This window comes from Bubalus bubalis, chromosome 10 (assembly GCF_019923935.1).
Source record: "Bubalus bubalis isolate 160015118507 breed Murrah chromosome 10, NDDB_SH_1, whole genome shotgun sequence".
Taxonomy (NCBI): Eukaryota; Metazoa; Chordata; class Mammalia; order Artiodactyla; family Bovidae; genus Bubalus; species Bubalus bubalis.
In genome coordinates this window covers 74,277,976-74,294,870 of record NC_059166.1, presented here as the reverse complement: position 1 = coordinate 74,294,870, position 16,895 = coordinate 74,277,976, and the positions used below count along the sequence as shown (strand labels likewise).

General features: G+C 37.7%; 1 protein-coding gene across 2 annotated transcripts in view; it reads left to right on the top strand.

The window, feature by feature from the left end:
• Positions 1 to 16,895, top strand: part of TBC1D32 (TBC1 domain family member 32) — a 211,652-nt gene that overhangs the window by 55,896 nt on the left and 138,861 nt on the right. For both annotated transcript variants that reach the window (XM_025294780.2, XM_025294778.2), the window contains 3 exons: positions 4,172 to 4,299; positions 8,243 to 8,444; positions 11,340 to 11,422. In XM_025294780.2, coding sequence (XP_025150565.1) covers positions 4,172 to 4,299; positions 8,243 to 8,444; positions 11,340 to 11,422 — 413 coding nt within the window. The remainder of the gene's footprint in view (positions 1 to 4,171; positions 4,300 to 8,242; positions 8,445 to 11,339; positions 11,423 to 16,895) is intronic.

Below are 16,895 nucleotides of genomic sequence, written 5' to 3'. Positions count from 1 at the left end.
GTTCACTTTTCTTTCTCTTAGTATGCTTTTCCTGGATGATGAGATCACTTCAGCTCCAGACTTCTTTAGCTGCCTCCTAACTTTAGGTGCCTACTGAACACCTTTTTTTGTTATTTATTCCATGAGCCAAACTCAGCTTTTTCTTTTTTTAAAATTTATTTAATTTATTTATTTTAATTGGAGGTTAATTACTTTACAGTATTCTATTGGTTTTGCCATACATCAACATGAATCCGCCAAGGGTATACACATATTCCCCATCCTGAACCCCTCTCCCACCTCCCTCCCCATACCATCCCTCTGTGTCATCCCAGTGCACCAGCCCCAAGCATCCTGTATCATGCATCGAACCTGGGCTGGTGATTCATTTCTTATATGATATTATACATGTTTCAATGCCATTCTCCCAAATCAACCCACCCTCTCCCTCTCCCACAGAGTCCAAAAGACTGTTCTATACATCTGTGTCTCTTTTGCTGTCTCGCATACAGGGTTATTGTTACCATCTTTTAAATTCCATATGTATGTGTTAGTGTGCTGTATTGGTGTTTTTCTTTCTGGCTTACTTCACTCTGTATAATAGGCTCCAGTTTCATCCACCTCATTAGAACTGATTCAAATGTATTCTTTTTAATGGCTGAGTAATACTCCATTGTGTATATGTACCACTGCTTTCTTATCCATTCATCTGCTGATGGACATCTAGGTTGCTTCCATGTCCTGGCTATTATAAAGAGTGCTGCGATGAACATTGGGGTACACGTGTCTCTTTCCCTTCTGGTTTCCTCTGTGTGTATGCAAAACAGTATTTTTTTTTTCTGCCCTTTTCTGTTCTGTAAATGGGAACTCCTTCATTCTCTACATTCAATTTATATTTAAGACCTATAGATTTTTCCCCCCCTGCATATGTCTAAAATCCAGGTATTTCTCTCAATCCCCACTGTTTTTGCTTTTGTTTGTGTATGCTCATGCATGCTCAGTCAATTCTGACTCTTTTGTGACCCCAGGGACTGTTGCCCACTGGTTAGGCTCCTCTGTCCATAGGATTTTCCCAGCGAGGTTACAGGAGTGGGTTGCCATTTCCTCCTCCGTGGGACTTTCCCAGCCCAGGATCAAGTGTGCTCCAGAGTCTCCTGTATGCAGGCGGATGCTTCACTGCTCAGCCACCAGTGTAGGTGTTACTTTGGTTTAAGCCCCGATAATTTCTTGCTTGGAATATAAACATTTTTCCTTGTTCAGGTTTTCCTTTTTCCAGCCTATTCCTATTTCGCCACTAAGGCTACTTGCTGCTTGCTGGATAAACTTCAGACTTTTCAACTAGACGTTTATATCGAGTTTTCTGTTTTCTTATATTGTACCTGTTTCTTTCCTGTATATTCCAGTTATAAGAGATCATTTGCATTTTTTAAGTCAGGTTATAGTATTTCCCTATGTTCAAACATTTATTCCTTGCCCTGGAAAGTCTCTAACTTGGTCTGTTTGTTCTTCAGACCATAATTTATTGTATCTTGAAATTTTCTCTCAGTTCTCCCTGACAGATTTCGGTGTTTGTCTATATTCTCACATTATGTACTTCTGTAGTTGTACCTAAGTTGCAATGATTCTTGAGAATTAAAAAAAAAAAAACTGTCTGGCACATAATAGACATTCATTATTTCACTTAAGGCATTGAACATTACCCACTGAGTCACTGCGGCATCATTGGCTCTGTGCTGGGTAGTTGAAATATAGAAATGACTAAGACGTAGTCATTGTTTTTTAAGGAACCCACTCTAATAGGAAAGACAGAATATCAAACAAATAAACTATTTAAAATGAGGAAAAAGAAAGTTTAAAAAATGTGTGTATGAATGAAGGAAAGTAGAGAATTTCTTTTAAGAAAGATATTTAGTGTGAAAGTAACAAATTAAACATTAGATCATCTAGTTAAGAATTCTTCAGGTGAATGTACCTGACCCCTCATTAGTTAAACTAACCCACTGAATTTATTAGAATGTATTGGTTGCAATGTGTTTTTTGTTCAGTCACTAAGTCATGTCCGACTCTTTGCAACCCCATGGCTACAGCATGCCAGGCTCCTCTGTCCTCTACTCTGTCCCAGAGTTTGCTCAATTCATGTCCACTGAGTCAGTGATGCCATCCAACCATCTCATCCTCTGTCACCCCTTTCTCCTTTTGCCTTCAGTTTTTTCCCAGCATCAGTGTCTTTTTCAGTGAGTAGGCTCTTCACAATCAGGTGGCCAAAGTATTGGAGCTTCAGCTTCAGATCAGTCCTTCAAATGAATATTCAGGGTTGATTTCCTTTAGGATTGACTGTTTGATCTCCTTTGCTGTCCTAGGGACTCTCAAGAGTCTTCTCTGGGACTACAGTTCAAAAGCATCAATTTTGTGGCACTCAGCCTGTGATCCAACTCTCTCATCTGTACAAGACTACTGGAAAATCATAGCTTTGACTATATGGACCTTTGTTGGCAAAGTGATGTCTCTGCTTATTAATACGCTATCTAGGTTTGTCATAGCTTTCCTTTGAAGGAGCAAGTGTCTTTTAATTTCATGGCTGCAGTCACTGTATCAGATGAGATCAGATCAGTCGCTCAGTCGTGTCCGACTCTTTGCGACCCCATTAATCGCAGCACGCCAGGCCTCCCTGTCCATTACCAATTCCCGGAGTTCACTGAGACTCACATCCATCGAGTCAGTGATACCATCCAGCCATCTCATCCTCTGTCATCCCCTTCTCCTCCTGCCCCCAATCCCTCCCAGCATCAGAGTCTTTTCCAATGAGTCAACTCTTCGCATGAGGTGGCCAAAGTACTGGAGTTTCAGCTTTAGCATCATTCCTTCCAAAGAAATCCCAGGGCTGATCTCCTTCAGAATGGACTGGTTGGATCTCCTTGCAGTCCAAGGGACTCTGAAGAGTCTTCTCCAACACCACAGTTCAAAAGCATCAATTCTTTGGCGCTCAGCCTTCTTCACAGTTCAACTCTCACTGTATAGATATATTCAAAATTATCGAGGAGAATAAGTGCATTGCATCCATGTAGGTACAGGTGCATAAGTAGGTCCCAGAAAGAATGGAAACTTTAGTAGACTGAGACTTCTAGATAGTCTCTAGCATTGACACAACTCTCTAGTTTTTAGTATTTCCTATGTACTAATTTTCTATATACTGATAAAACTAGTTTTACTACTTTTAACAATAAAAACTGGGGAAATATGATCAGTTCCACTTAGGTTTTCTCATTAGTTGACATCATTAGCTATTGGCCAACTCATGAATTGATAGTCCTTAGTCACACCTATGGAGAAGACAATGGCACCCCACTCCAGTACTCTTGCCTGGAGAATCCCATGGACGGAGGAGCCTGGTAGGCTGCAGTCCATGGGGTCGCTAAGAGTTGGGCACAACTGAGCGACTTCACTTTCACTTTTCACTTTCATGCATTGGGGAAGGAAATGGCAACCCACTCCAGTGTTCTTGCCTGGAGAATCCCATGGACGGAGGAGCCTGGTAGGCTGCAGTCCATGGGGTCGCTAAGAGTTGGGCACAACTGAGCGACTTCACTTTCACTTTTCACTTTCATGCATTGGGGAAGGAAATGGCAACCCACTCCAGTGTTCTTGCCTGGAGAATCCCAGGGACGGGGGAGCCTGGTGGGCTGCCGTCTGTGGGGTCACACAGAGTCGGACACGACTGAAGTGACTTAGCAGCAGCAGCAGCAGCAGTCACACCTATAACTCATGACCCAATCAGTTATGGGAAAAGATGATGTCCCTTAGAAAGTATGTTAGATAGCATGTACAATGAAATTAGATCAGATATATATAGCCCAGTGAGTGAAAAGTAAAGGGCAAAGCAGAAGAGCTACTGCATTTGTCATCTAGAATTATATGCATATAAAATTATAATAGCAGCAATTGTTTCAGCTGTCTTAATAAACAGTAATAGCTGTGGGTAAAAAGTATGTATGTTTTTGCCTTATCAACTGTGCTAGTACGAGAATATAATCTAATGATGCATTTAATTCAGACATATTTCACAACCTAACAATCATTAACTTTCTTTTTTTGTTGTGATAATATAGCTTTATTAGATTACAGTACCATCCTTGAATGTTAGTCTGTGATATGTTAGCATGTCATAAAATTATATGATATCTTTAACATACAGGCTGCTCCACATTGCTCTGAAACAGCTTTAATTCATATAGCTCATATTTTGGCAAGAATTGCATCTGTGGAAGAAGGACTTACTCTACTACTTTATGGAGAAAATATGAACTCTTCTGAAGAAAAAAGGTATGTTTCTGTTTTGAATAATTTGTGGAATTTTTTAGTGTGTTTTCTCAAATCTGATTTAAAGTTTCCAAAAATCTTGTCATATATTAATGAAAATTGGGATAACTATTCTAGATAGTTATCTAGTTAGGTTTCTTGATCAACTACTAACATATTAGATCATCAGAAATTTGAAGGAATAACCAGGATTATGAATTCTACAGGCAGAGTAGGTCTTGATGTCTGTAACTTCAAAAGAAAACTAGAATGGTTCACTCTACATAGGATCTTTTTTGCTCCCTTGGACTGTACTCTTGGAACTTTTAAAGCCACAAATGACTGACTTTAAGTTAAACCGTACAAAGGAAAGTTAACTACTTCCCCATCTTCCTCCTCTAACCCTTATTCAGTTCTATCACCTGGGTCAGCCAGTGATAACATTATGTTTATGCTTGTAGACTTCTCTGCACCTGTAATGATGCATCAAATATATATGTTCATAGTCATAGAATAATTTCTTTTCAAAAATGGTATATACATTACTTGGTTTTTTGTGTGTAACCATAACCTCTTCCTAGGTGAATATAGAACGAAACATTTTTAATAGCTCTATGATACATTTTTGTATGACTTTACTATAATTTATTCAGATTTCTCTACATTATTGAATATTAGGTTGTGTCTATGATTTTGCCTCCACAAATAACACCACAATGAGTGTCCTTTTATTCTATTGCTGTGGTAGATTACATTAATTGATTTTTTTTAATATTGAACCACCTTGCATACCTAGAATATTTCTTTTTATACATTGTTAGATTTGATTTACTAATATTTAAGGATTTTTGTCTGTGTTTATGAGAGAGACCAGTCTGTGGTTTTCGTGATTCTTGTCTGGTCTTACTGTAACACTGGTGTAATAATTTAGGAAATAGTCTACTTCTAGATTTTGAAAGAGATTTAGCATAATTTGTTGAATGTTTGTTAGAGTTCACCAGTGTACCTATTTGGGCAAAGTGTTTTCTATTTAGGAAGTTTATTATTTATTCTATTTCTTTAATAGGTAGGTTTATTCAGATCGTTTTGTGTTTTGGCAGGTTGTGTCTTTCAAGGAACTGGTCCACTTATCTAAGTTTTCTAATGTGTGGGCATAGACTTTTTATTGATATATATATATATTTTTACAGTATTCCTTTATTACCTGTTTAAAATCAATGGAATTAGTAGAGATAGCCTCTCATATTATTAATTTGTGTCTTTTTTCCTCTCTAACCTCATTAAGTCTTTTCACTTTTACTGATCTTTTAAAAGACTAGCTTTTCACCCCCCACTCATTTCCTGTTTTAATTTCATTGATTTCTGTTCTAATTTTTATTTTCTGCTTTGTTTTGGATTTAATTTCATTTTCTGTGGTGAAAGTTTAGATTATTGAATTTTAGATTAGTGCTGTAAACTTCTCCCTCTAAGCACTGCTTTTGTTGCATCCAACAAATGAGTTGTGTTTTCATTTTCATTAGTTCAAGATAGTTTTAGACCTCTGGAGACTTCTTTGACCTATGAGTTATTTATGGTTCTGAGAGCATATTTTGTATGATTGATATTTTTAATTTGTTAAAATGTGTTTTATGGCTCAGAATGTGATCACTCAGTGAATGTTTTATATGAGCTTGAGAAAAGTATATATTCTGCTACTGGAAGTATTCTGTAGGTACCAATTATATGCTGTTGGTAGTTTGTGGTGTTCAGTTCAGCTATGTCCTCATGCTGGATCTGTCAATTACTGACAGAGAAGTGCTGAAATTTCAGGGTGCATCAGTGAATTCATCTTTTTCTCCTTGCAGTTCTGTAAATTTTTCCTTCATGCATTTTGACACTGTCAGGGACACATTAAGGATTGTTACATCTCTTTGCAAAATTGACCCCCTTTATTACATAATATGCCTTTTGGGTAATTTTCCTTGTTGTGATGTCTGAAATTAATATAGCTAGTATAGCTTTCTCTTGATCACCAGCATGATGTCTTTATCTGTTTACTTTTAATCTGTCTTTATCATTATATTTAATAGGCTTCTATAGATAGCACATAACTGGATCTTGTTTTTTTATCTACTCTGATAGTCTTTCTTTTAATTGATCCTTGTCATTTAGAGTATGATATGACTGGATTCATGTTTACCATATTTGTTACTGTTTTCTATTTTGGCTTTGTTCTTCCTTTTTTTGTGTGTGCCAAACTTTTCCTGCCATCTGTTGTTATTTTTTTCCATCATGTGTTTTAATATGTTTACATCTGGGAACATATTGTCTTGCTCATAGGATCAAAGTCTTTGGGTGAGGTTGGTGGGGGGTGGTAACCATTTAATCCTCACAGTGACTAAGGAAGAGGCCTCTATGGTTATCTCTGTTATATAGATGGAAACAGTGAGGCTTGGATTTCTATAACTTTGATTCAGTATTAATAGAAGTGTAATTCTTGTTTCTAATTGTTTTATTTTTGATTATTCAATTTTTCTGGATCCTAAATTACTCATTTTTTCCTACATTCCTAAAGTTGTTACTTATCATACCCTTTTTTTTTTCTCCTTGTCCTTAATGGCTACAAGAGCATTCTGAAAATTTTGTTTACTGTTGCATTTTAATATTTCAGAAGGGAGTAGACGTGAATGTAATGTGTTCGATCTGACATATTTAACCTGGAAGCCTTTTTCCAGCCATATATCTGGAAAGCCTTTTTTGTATCCATATATCCATATATAATAAGCCTTTTTCTTATCCATATATCCACATATAATAATTATCCATATATAATATGGAAATATTCTTATCCATTATCCATATATAATAATTCTTTTAAAATTAGGAAGACTAACTCTTTGCCATGAGTTCTAAGGTTGTTTTTATTGTTCATCACTTCCCTATTTTTTTCTTTTATATAGACATCATTTAATTGTATGTAGTTAATTTTCTCCCATTATTATCATTATGATTTTTAGGTTTCTTTTTTTAGGTGTCTCCCTCACATTGAAGTTAAACAGAAAAGACATAAAATGTTAGAATTTCTTCTGAATCCTCATTGTGCCGTGGTTTAGAGTTTCTGACTTTATTAGGGAAAGATTAGAAACATCCCAGGTGTTCAATCACAAGAGACTAATAGATTGAATTATATTTATTCAAAGGAGTGCTTAGCAGTAGTGAAAAGGGGATGAGAAGTTTTTTTGATGTACGGCTATAGAGTTGTCATCAGGATATATAAAGTGAAAAAACAAAACAAGAAAGTTTGTAGATTGTTACCCTTTGTATGGTAGAAGGGAATATGAATAAATAAAATTATATTTGTTTTATTTTTTATTTATTTTATTTTTTAATATAAATTCATTTATTTTAATTGGAGGTTAATACTTTACAATATTGTATTAGTTTTGCCATACATCAGCATGAATCCCCCACAGGTGTACATGTGTTCCCCATCCCTAACCCCCCTCCCTCCTCCCTCCCTGTACCATCTCTCTGGGTCATCCCAGTGCACCAGCCCCAAGCATCCAGTATCATGCATCGAACTTGGACTCGCGATTCATTTCATATATGATATTATACATGTTTCAGTGCCATTCTCCCAAATCATCCCACCTTATTTTCAAAAGGAAATGATAAAAGAATAGTAATAGCTTTAAAGGAAAGAAAAGCAATAGTTTAGAGGAAAGGAAAAAAATATTTGGGTTAAGAGGCATAGATAAAAGATATCTGTTATTATTCCTTGATTGTACCTAGATTTGACTTTAGAATCATGAATATGTTTTATATACTAAATGTTAAAGTTAAAAAGTAGAATTTAAAAAGAAGTAAAACAAATGGAAATAAGTGAGCTTTACTGCCAAACAGTCAAGTTAGTGACATACCTATGCAGAGAAAGCAATTCAATCAAATTAGGTCACTTGAAGTACATTGTTTTGGTATCATCTTTTAGTCCTACAGGTGCTCATCTACTTGCCCAGTTTTCGAAAAAACTTCTTGATGAAGATATTTCTATTTTTTCTGGATCAGAAATGTTTCCTGTGGTTAAAGGAGCTTTTACTTCTGTGTGTCGTCAAATATATGGTACATGTGAAGGCTTGCAGGTGTTAATTCCTTATAGTTTGCATGAATCTATAGCAAAGGCTTGGAAGAAGGTAAGTATTTTCAATCTTTTTTCTTCCCTGAAAACCTTTATTTCAGATATGTTTAGTGTTATAATATTATACTACAGTTAAAATATTTTACTGGACTTCTTTAGCATCACAGTACTCCAAAGCACATAATGATTTCTAACTTGTCAAAAGATGACTTCAGTACATCCTGTCCCTGTAGGATAGAGCTCTACAACTTAACTGGGTGCTGCAGTCTTTTTTCTGGTTATTGTTGTTGTTGTTCAGTTGCTCAGTTGTGTCCAACTCTTTGAGACCCCATAGACTTTAGCATGCCAGGCTTCCCTGTCCTTCACTATCTCTGGAGTTTGTTCAAGTCATGTCCATTGAGTCGGTGATGTCATCCAGCCATCTCATCCTCTGTCATCGCCTTCTCCTCCTGCCTTCAATCTTTCCCAGCATCAGTGTCTTTTCTAATGATTCATCTCTTCTCATTAGAAGTATCAAGTGGCCAAAGTATTGGAGCTTCAGCTTCAGCATCTGTCCTTCCAATGAATATTCAGGATTGATTTCCTTTCAGATTGGCTGGTTTGATCGCTTTGCTGTCCAAAGGACTTTCAAGAGTCTTCTCCAACACCATAGCTCAAAAGCATCGATTCTTTGGCACTCAACTTTCTTTATGGTCCAATCTCACATCCATTCTTGCCTACTGAAAAAACCATAGCTTTGACTAGATGGACCTTTGTTGATAAAGTAGTGTCTCTGCTTTTTAATATGCTGTCTGGGTTTGTCATAGCTTTTCTTCCCAGGAAGAAGCGTCTTTTATTTCATAGCTGCAGTCACCATCTACATCTGATTTTGGAGCCCCTCAAAATAAAAGTCTGTCACTGTTTTCGTTGTTTCCCATCTATTTGTTATGAAGTGATGGGATCGGATGCCTTGATCTTCGTTTTTTGAATGTTGAGCTTTAAGCCAGCTGTTTTCACTCTCCTCTTTCACTTTCATCAAGAGGCTTTTTAGTTCCTCTTCACTTTCTTCCATTAGAGTGGTGTTATCTGCATATTTGACGTTATTGATATTTCTCCCAGCAATTTTGATTCCAGCTTGTGCTTCATCCAGCCCAGCATTACTCATGATGTATTTTGCATATAAGGTAAATAAGCAGGGTGACAGGATACAGCCTTAACCTTTCCAAATTTGGAAACAGTCCATTGTTCTATGTCCAGTTCTAACTGTTGCTTCTTGACCTGCATACAGGTTTCGCAGGAGGCAGATAAGGTGGTTGGGTATTCCCATCTCTTGAAGAATTTTCCGCAGTTTGTCCTGATCCACACAGTCAAAGGCTTTAGTGTAGTCAATGAAGCAGAAGTAGATGTTATTCTGGAACTCTCATGCTTTTTCTTTGATCCAACAGACATTGACAATTTGATCTCTGGTCCTCTGCCTTTTCTAAATCCAGCTTGAACATCTGGAAGTTCATGGTTCACGTATTGTTGAAGCCTCGCTTGGAGAATTTTGAGCATTACTTGCTAGAGTTGAGATGAGTGCACTGTGTAGTAGTTTGAGCATTCTTTGGCATTGCCTTTGGGATTGAAATGAAAACTGACCTTTTCCAGTCCTGTGGGCACTGCTGAGTTTTCCAAATTTGCTGGCATATTGAGTGCAACACTTCACAGCATCATCTTTTAAGATTTGAAATAGCTCAGCTGAAATTCCATTACCCCCAGTAGCTTTGTTTGTAGTGATGCTTCCTAAGGCCCACTTGACTTTGGACACCAGGATGTCTGGCTGTAGATGAGTGCTCACACCATTGTGGTTATGTGGGTCATGAAGATCTTTTTTTGTATAGTTCTTCTGTGTATTCTTGCCACCTCTTAATATCTTCTGCTTCTGTCATGTCCATACCATTTCTGACCTTTATTGTGCCCATCTTTGCATGAAATGTTCCCTTGGTATCTCTAATTTTCTTGAAGAGATCTCTAGACTTTCCCATTCTATTTTCCCCTCTATTTCTTTGTGTTGACCACTTGGGAAGGCTTTCTTATTTCTCCTTGCTCTTCTTTGTAACTCTGCATTCAGATGGATAAATCTTTCCTTTTCTCCTTTGCCTTTCACTCCTCTTCTTTTCTCAGCTGTTTGTAAGGCCTCCTCAGACAACCATTTGCCTTTTTTTTTGCACTTCTTTTTCTTGGATATGGTTTTGATCACTGCCTCCTGTACAATGTTAACGAACCTTATTCCATAGTTCTTCAGGCAGTCTGTCAGATCTAATCCCTTAAGTCAATTCTACTGTATAATCATAAGGGATTTGATTTAGGTCATACCTGAATGGTCTACTGGTTTTCCCTTCTTTCTTCAACATAAGTTTGGGTTTGGCAATAAGGAGTTCATGGTCTAAGCCACAATAAGCTCCCAGTCTTGTTTTTGCTGACTGTATAGAGTTTTTCCATCTTCAGCTGCAAAGAATATAATCAATCAGTCTAATTTCGGTATTGACTCTGGTGATGTTCATGTGTAGAGTCCTCTCGTGTGTGGTTGGAAGCATTGTTTGCTATGACCAGTGCATTGTCTTGGTAAAACTCTGTTAGCCTTGGCCTTGCTTTCATTTCTTCAGGTAAAAGGGACTTAAAATAGACTGTCTCTATATAGACTTACTCTTTGGAAGTTATTTCTGAGCAATTTTTACAGATAGCTGGGTTTTTGTATGGACACTGGAGATCATAATGGAGCAATATTCAAATGTATATATCAGTATCTTCTCCCTACATTATCTATGTGCCTTATTTATGAATTACTTTGCATGATATTTAAGAATCACATAATTTAAAATTTGCAAGTAATTTAATCTTTAATTACAGTAAGAGTCAAATATAAAGATGTAGCATGACAGCTTATGAGTAATGCTATAAGTAAGAAAAATGTATATTTCTTATATTTTAGACAAGTCTGCTATCAGAAAGAATTCCTACTCCAGTAGAGGGTTCTGATTCTGTTTCTTTGGTTAGCCAGGAATCCCAGAACATGTAAGTATGATTGACTTAAGCTCATCTCTTTTTTCACATTTGCTGAAATAGTTTTAAAATGAGAAATGTATAGATACTGTGGCAAAAAAGAAAGAAAAGTTCATCTAGGGGAAACTTTAGAGATCATATATACTTGTATTTTTTATAAGAGGAAAACAATAGCAGTATTTATTATATTTCAGCCTGTATTTACATTTGGAGTTAGGAAATGTGACATAATACTTTCAGAAAACTTGGAAAATTACCAAATACTAAAATTGGAAATTCAGTAGAACTTTTCAAATGGCCAATAAAGTCTGTTTACATTTAAAATATAACTTCAACATGTGTGGGAGTACCGTTTAATTAGATTTTGGTATTGGAGAATTCTTTAAATCATTATTTATGGACAGAGGAGCCTGGTAGGCTGCAGTCCATGGGGTCGCTAAGAGTCGGACACAACTGAGTGACTTCACTTTCACTTTTCACTTTCATGCATTGAAGAAGGAAATGGCAACCCACTCCAGTGTTCTTGCCTGGAGAATCCCAGGGACGGCGGAGCCTGGTGGGCTGCCGTCTATGGGGTCACACAGAGTGTGACACGACTGAAGCGACTTAGCTTAGCATACTAATTTTTTAAAATTTTGATTTGTTTATTTTTGGCTGTGCTGGGTTTTTGTTGCCGTGCACAAAGACTGGTTGCCGTGACCAGGAGCTGCTCTCTAGTTGCAGTGCATAGGCTTCCCTTTCTGGTGACTTCTCTTGTTGAGGAACACTGGCTCTAGGGCACAGGGGCTCAGTAATTGTGGCCCACGTCCTTAGTTGCCCTGCTGCATGTAGGATCTTGCCAGAGCAGGGATAGAACCCTTGCAATGGCAGGCAGATTCTCAACCACTGGACCACCAGGGAAGTCTCTATACTAATTTTTTAATTTAGATGTTTTCATATATTTTCCCACAGTTATCAATAGGGTGGAGTCAGATTAATGGGAACTATATATACATATATATTTTTTTAAATTAAGGTCATATATTCATGGAGTCTCTTTCTAATTGAGTATTGGCATAATCTGAAAAGATAATTAGAGTTTTAAGTGGGAGTCTAGAGAAATTGAAAAAAAAAAATTTGTCTTTAGATAGGCATTGTTTAACTGAAAAAAAGCTAGTCAAACAAACAAAATCTTTTTCATTGCTTTAATGGTATAATGCTTAACAAATAGTTAATTTTCTAAATGTCAGCTATAATTTTTTTTATATAGTTGTGAAACTTAAATCAACTACTATTTTTTCTTTGCATGAAGGGGTGAGTAAAAATGTCGCTGCAATTAATTTTTCAGGTAATTTTTATGTCTGTTTTCTTTGATTTATGATTTATTGTCTTCATTCATGCATTCATTTTCTATTCATGTATTTAGGTATTTATTGGACTGAGTGCTTTGCCAAGTTCTGTGGATGCCTACATACCTTAGAGAACTTATTATATAGTATAAAATATAAATAAGTAAATACCATATGGCAATATAGTATGCTAAATTTATGATACAAATTATAGAGGGTTCATACAGGCTAACTTGGGGAAATCTTTCCAGAAGAAGTTATAATTAAAGTAAGTTAAAGTGAATACATGGATATTAATTGTCTAGAAAGGGTAGAACATTATTTCTGGAGGAAGACACAGTGTGGTCAGTGGGCTGTAAGTAAAAGGGAGCATGAAAGTGTTGTGAGTTGCTCAGTCACGTCTGACTCTCTGTGGTCCATAGACTGTAGCCCACCATGCTTCTCTGTGCATGGAATTTTCCAGGCAAGGATGCTGGAGTGGGTAGCCATTCCTTACTCCAGGGGATTTTCCTGATCCTGGGAACAAACCAGGTCTCCTGCATGGCAAACAGATTCTTTACAGTCTGAGCCACCATAATCCATGCATTTACCAGAAGATATTAAGAAAAGGTGGCAAGAATACACAGAAGAACTATACAAAAAAGGTCTTCCTGACCCAGATAACCACAGTGGTGTGATCACTCACCTAGAGCCAGACATACTGGAATGCGAAATCAAGTGGGTCTTAGGAAGCATCACTCTAAACAAAGCTAGTGGAGGTAATGGAATTCCAGATGAGCTATTTCAAATCCTAAAAGATGATGCTGTGAAAGTGCTACACTCAATATGCCAGCAAATTTGGAAAACTCAGCAGTGGCCACAGGACTGGAAAAGGTCAGTTTTCATTCCAATCCCAAAGACGGGCAATGCCAAAGAATGTTCAAAATACTGCACAGTTGCACTCATCTCACACAACAGCAAATGCTCAAAATTCTCCAAGCCTGGCTACAACAGTACATGAACAGAGAACTTCCACGTGTTCAAGCTGGATTTAGAAAAGGCAGAGGAAGGAGAGATCAAATTGTCAACATCTGTTGGAACATTGAAAAAAAGCAAGAAAGTTCCAAAAAAACATCTACTTCTGCTTTATTGACTACTCCAAAGACTTTGACTGTGTGGATCACAGCAAACTGAAAACCTCTTCAAGAGGTAGGAATACTAGACCACCTTACATGCCTCCTAAGAAACCTGTATGCAGGTCAAGAAGCAACAGTTAGAACAGGACATGGAACAACAAATTGTTTCCAAGTTGGGAAAGGAGTACATCAAGGCTGTATATTGTCACCCTGCTATTTACCTTATGCAGAGTACATCATGTGAACTTCCAAGCTGGATGAATCACAAGCTGGAATGAAGATTGCCGGGAGAAATCTCAATACCCTCAGATATGCAGATGACACCACCCCTTTGGCAGAAAGTGAAGAGGAACTGAAGAGCCTCTTGATGAAAGTGAAAGAGGAGAGTGAAAAAGCTGACTTAAAACTCAGCATTCAAAAAATGAAGATCATGGTATCCAGTCCTATCGCTTCATGACATATAGATGGAGAAACGATGGAAACAGTGACAGACTTTATTTTCTTGGGCTCCAAAATCACTGCAGATAGTGACTGCAGCCATGAAATTAAAAGACGCTTGCTCCATGGGAGAAGAGCCATGACCAGCCTAGACAGCATATTAAAAAGCAGAGACATTACTTTGCCAACAAAGGTCCATCTAGTCAAAGCTGTGGTTTTTCCAGTGGTCATGTATGGATATAAGGGTTTGACTATAAAGGAAGCTGAGCGCCAAAGAATCGGTGCTTTTGAAATGTGGTGTTGGAGAAGACTGAGAGTCCCTTGGACTGCAAGGAGATTTAACCAGCCAATCCTGAAGGAAATCAATCCTGAATATTCATCGGAAGGACTGATGCTGAAGCTGAAACTCTTAAACTTTAGCCACCTGATGTGGAGAATGGACTCATTGGAAAAGACCCTGATGCTGGGAAATATTGAAGGTGGGAGGAGAAGGTGATGCTGGAGGATGAGATAGTTGGATGGCATCACCGACTCAATGGACATGAGGTTGAGTAAACTCCGGGAGTTAGTGATGGACAGGGAGGCCTGGAGTGCTGCAGTCCATGGGGTCACAGAGTCGGACATGACTGAGCGACTGAACTGAACTGAACTGAACGTTTCTGTCCCAGTCAACTGTCAGGCTTTCCTCACCCTCAGAAGCAGAGCTTACAAAGATCAACCATAACTGCGAAGTAGAACAGAGCAGACTGTGTGCTTCCTACAGGTACCTGGGTTGCAAAGAAGTGCTGGATTTGGGGAGAGGCATCACCTAGCCTAGCATTCTCAGTCCTCCTCCAAGTCTCCTGAGTCCCTTCTTCAAGGGGAAGAGTGATTAGGTGAAGAGCGGCAAGCAGTATTAAACTGGGGAATGTGCTCCACGTGTAAACTTGGTGCTAGAGGAAAAGGAGTTTCCATCAACATCTGATATTACTCTTAGAAACAAAGGTTTAGTGGTTTTTGATACAGTGGAACTGTTTTCATTTTGTCATCAAAATACCTCATAGAGTTGAGTATCTTTTGTATTATTTGAAACATTGGTATGTGTGGGCATTATTTTTCCTTTGTAGTTTGGTACCACTTGAGTGTAGAACCATTATGGTCAGTTAACTAGACTAGCCTTTCTCTGGCATGTAGCAGGTGCTTGATAGCTTGGTTGAATGGGTAAAGGAATGAATAACACTTCTCCTGCCACCAGGCACTAGTTTCTAAATAATGACATGGACCATAACATTTACTCAGTCTTACTGAAAACGGTAAAATGAAGAGCTGCTAAAATCTATATTTTTGAGCCTGTGACAGACTAATGTGCGGTAGTTTGATCTTATTTCCTCACAGCGTATGTTGGAGATTTCCTCTCCATCCTTTCATTTATTGGTGCTTACAGTACTATAGGGAAGGTAGAAGCTACTGTGTAGTCATCATAGGTGATATCTCTAAATCTGGACGTTGAAATGCAACCCCAAATAAGATTTCTCAAGGCTAGTTTGATATCAGTGATTGCAATGACTACAGACTATATGGGACTTACCTAGTGGCTCAGATGGTAAAGAATCTGCCTGCAGCACAGAGTCACAGGTTTAATCCCTGGATTGGGAAGATCCCCTGGAGAACGGACTAGCAACCCACTCCAGTATTCTTGCCTGGAAAATCTCATGAACAGAGGAGCCTGACAGGCTACAGTCCTTGGGGTCTTGAAGTATTGGACACGGCTGAGGGAGTAACACTTTCACTTTTCACTTTCACAGACTACTTAGGGGCCATCCGTAGGGTGACTGTAGACAAGAACAGAGTCAGAGAAAAACCAAAGATGCCCACCCTGCCCTGACCAGTTACCACGGGGCCTTTGGTAAATCTCTACAGGGAAGTAACAGGTATCTCTGGACTGCAAAAACAGCCGATGAATAAACACCTAAAACTTAAGTGCCATGAGAGTGTCTAACCCTCTATTAATATCTGACCATTCAAAAATGGAGTTCACATAGGCTAAAGCAATGGAGTAAGCAAGGCAATGAGTTTGTTAACTGTTGTCTTCCGGGAAGGGTTCTCTAAAGAGAAGAGGCAAATTCTATAGCTTAGATTTTCCTTTTGTTTTGAAACATTGAGTCTTTTCATTATAATTTGAAGGAGGAGCTAAATGCTAAGTTATTAGAAACACTAAACTAAAACATATTAACTCTTTCTTAGGATTGTGTGATACACCTGCAAGTTTTTGCCTGTGTTTTACGTTTTGGAGAGTCAGAGTAGACTTTTTAAAAACACAATTTCTTTAATGGCTAATGGTTCATTCAATATATTTTATTTCTGCATGAGTAATTTTTAACTATATTTTTTAAAAAAACATATTTTTAAATCTGAATATTTACATATTGGTGTTAATTTGTTCAAAATATTTTAGTGATATTAAAAAATTCTTTGGCTGTAATTATTTCTCATTTTTTTATTCTTAGTATTTTTTGCAGCCATTGCTTCCCCTGACCAATTTATTTGCATTAGAACAGGTTTATGCAAAGACCAGATTTTGATTTTGCTGATGTTCTCTTTCCTTCTCTATCTTTACTCCTCTCA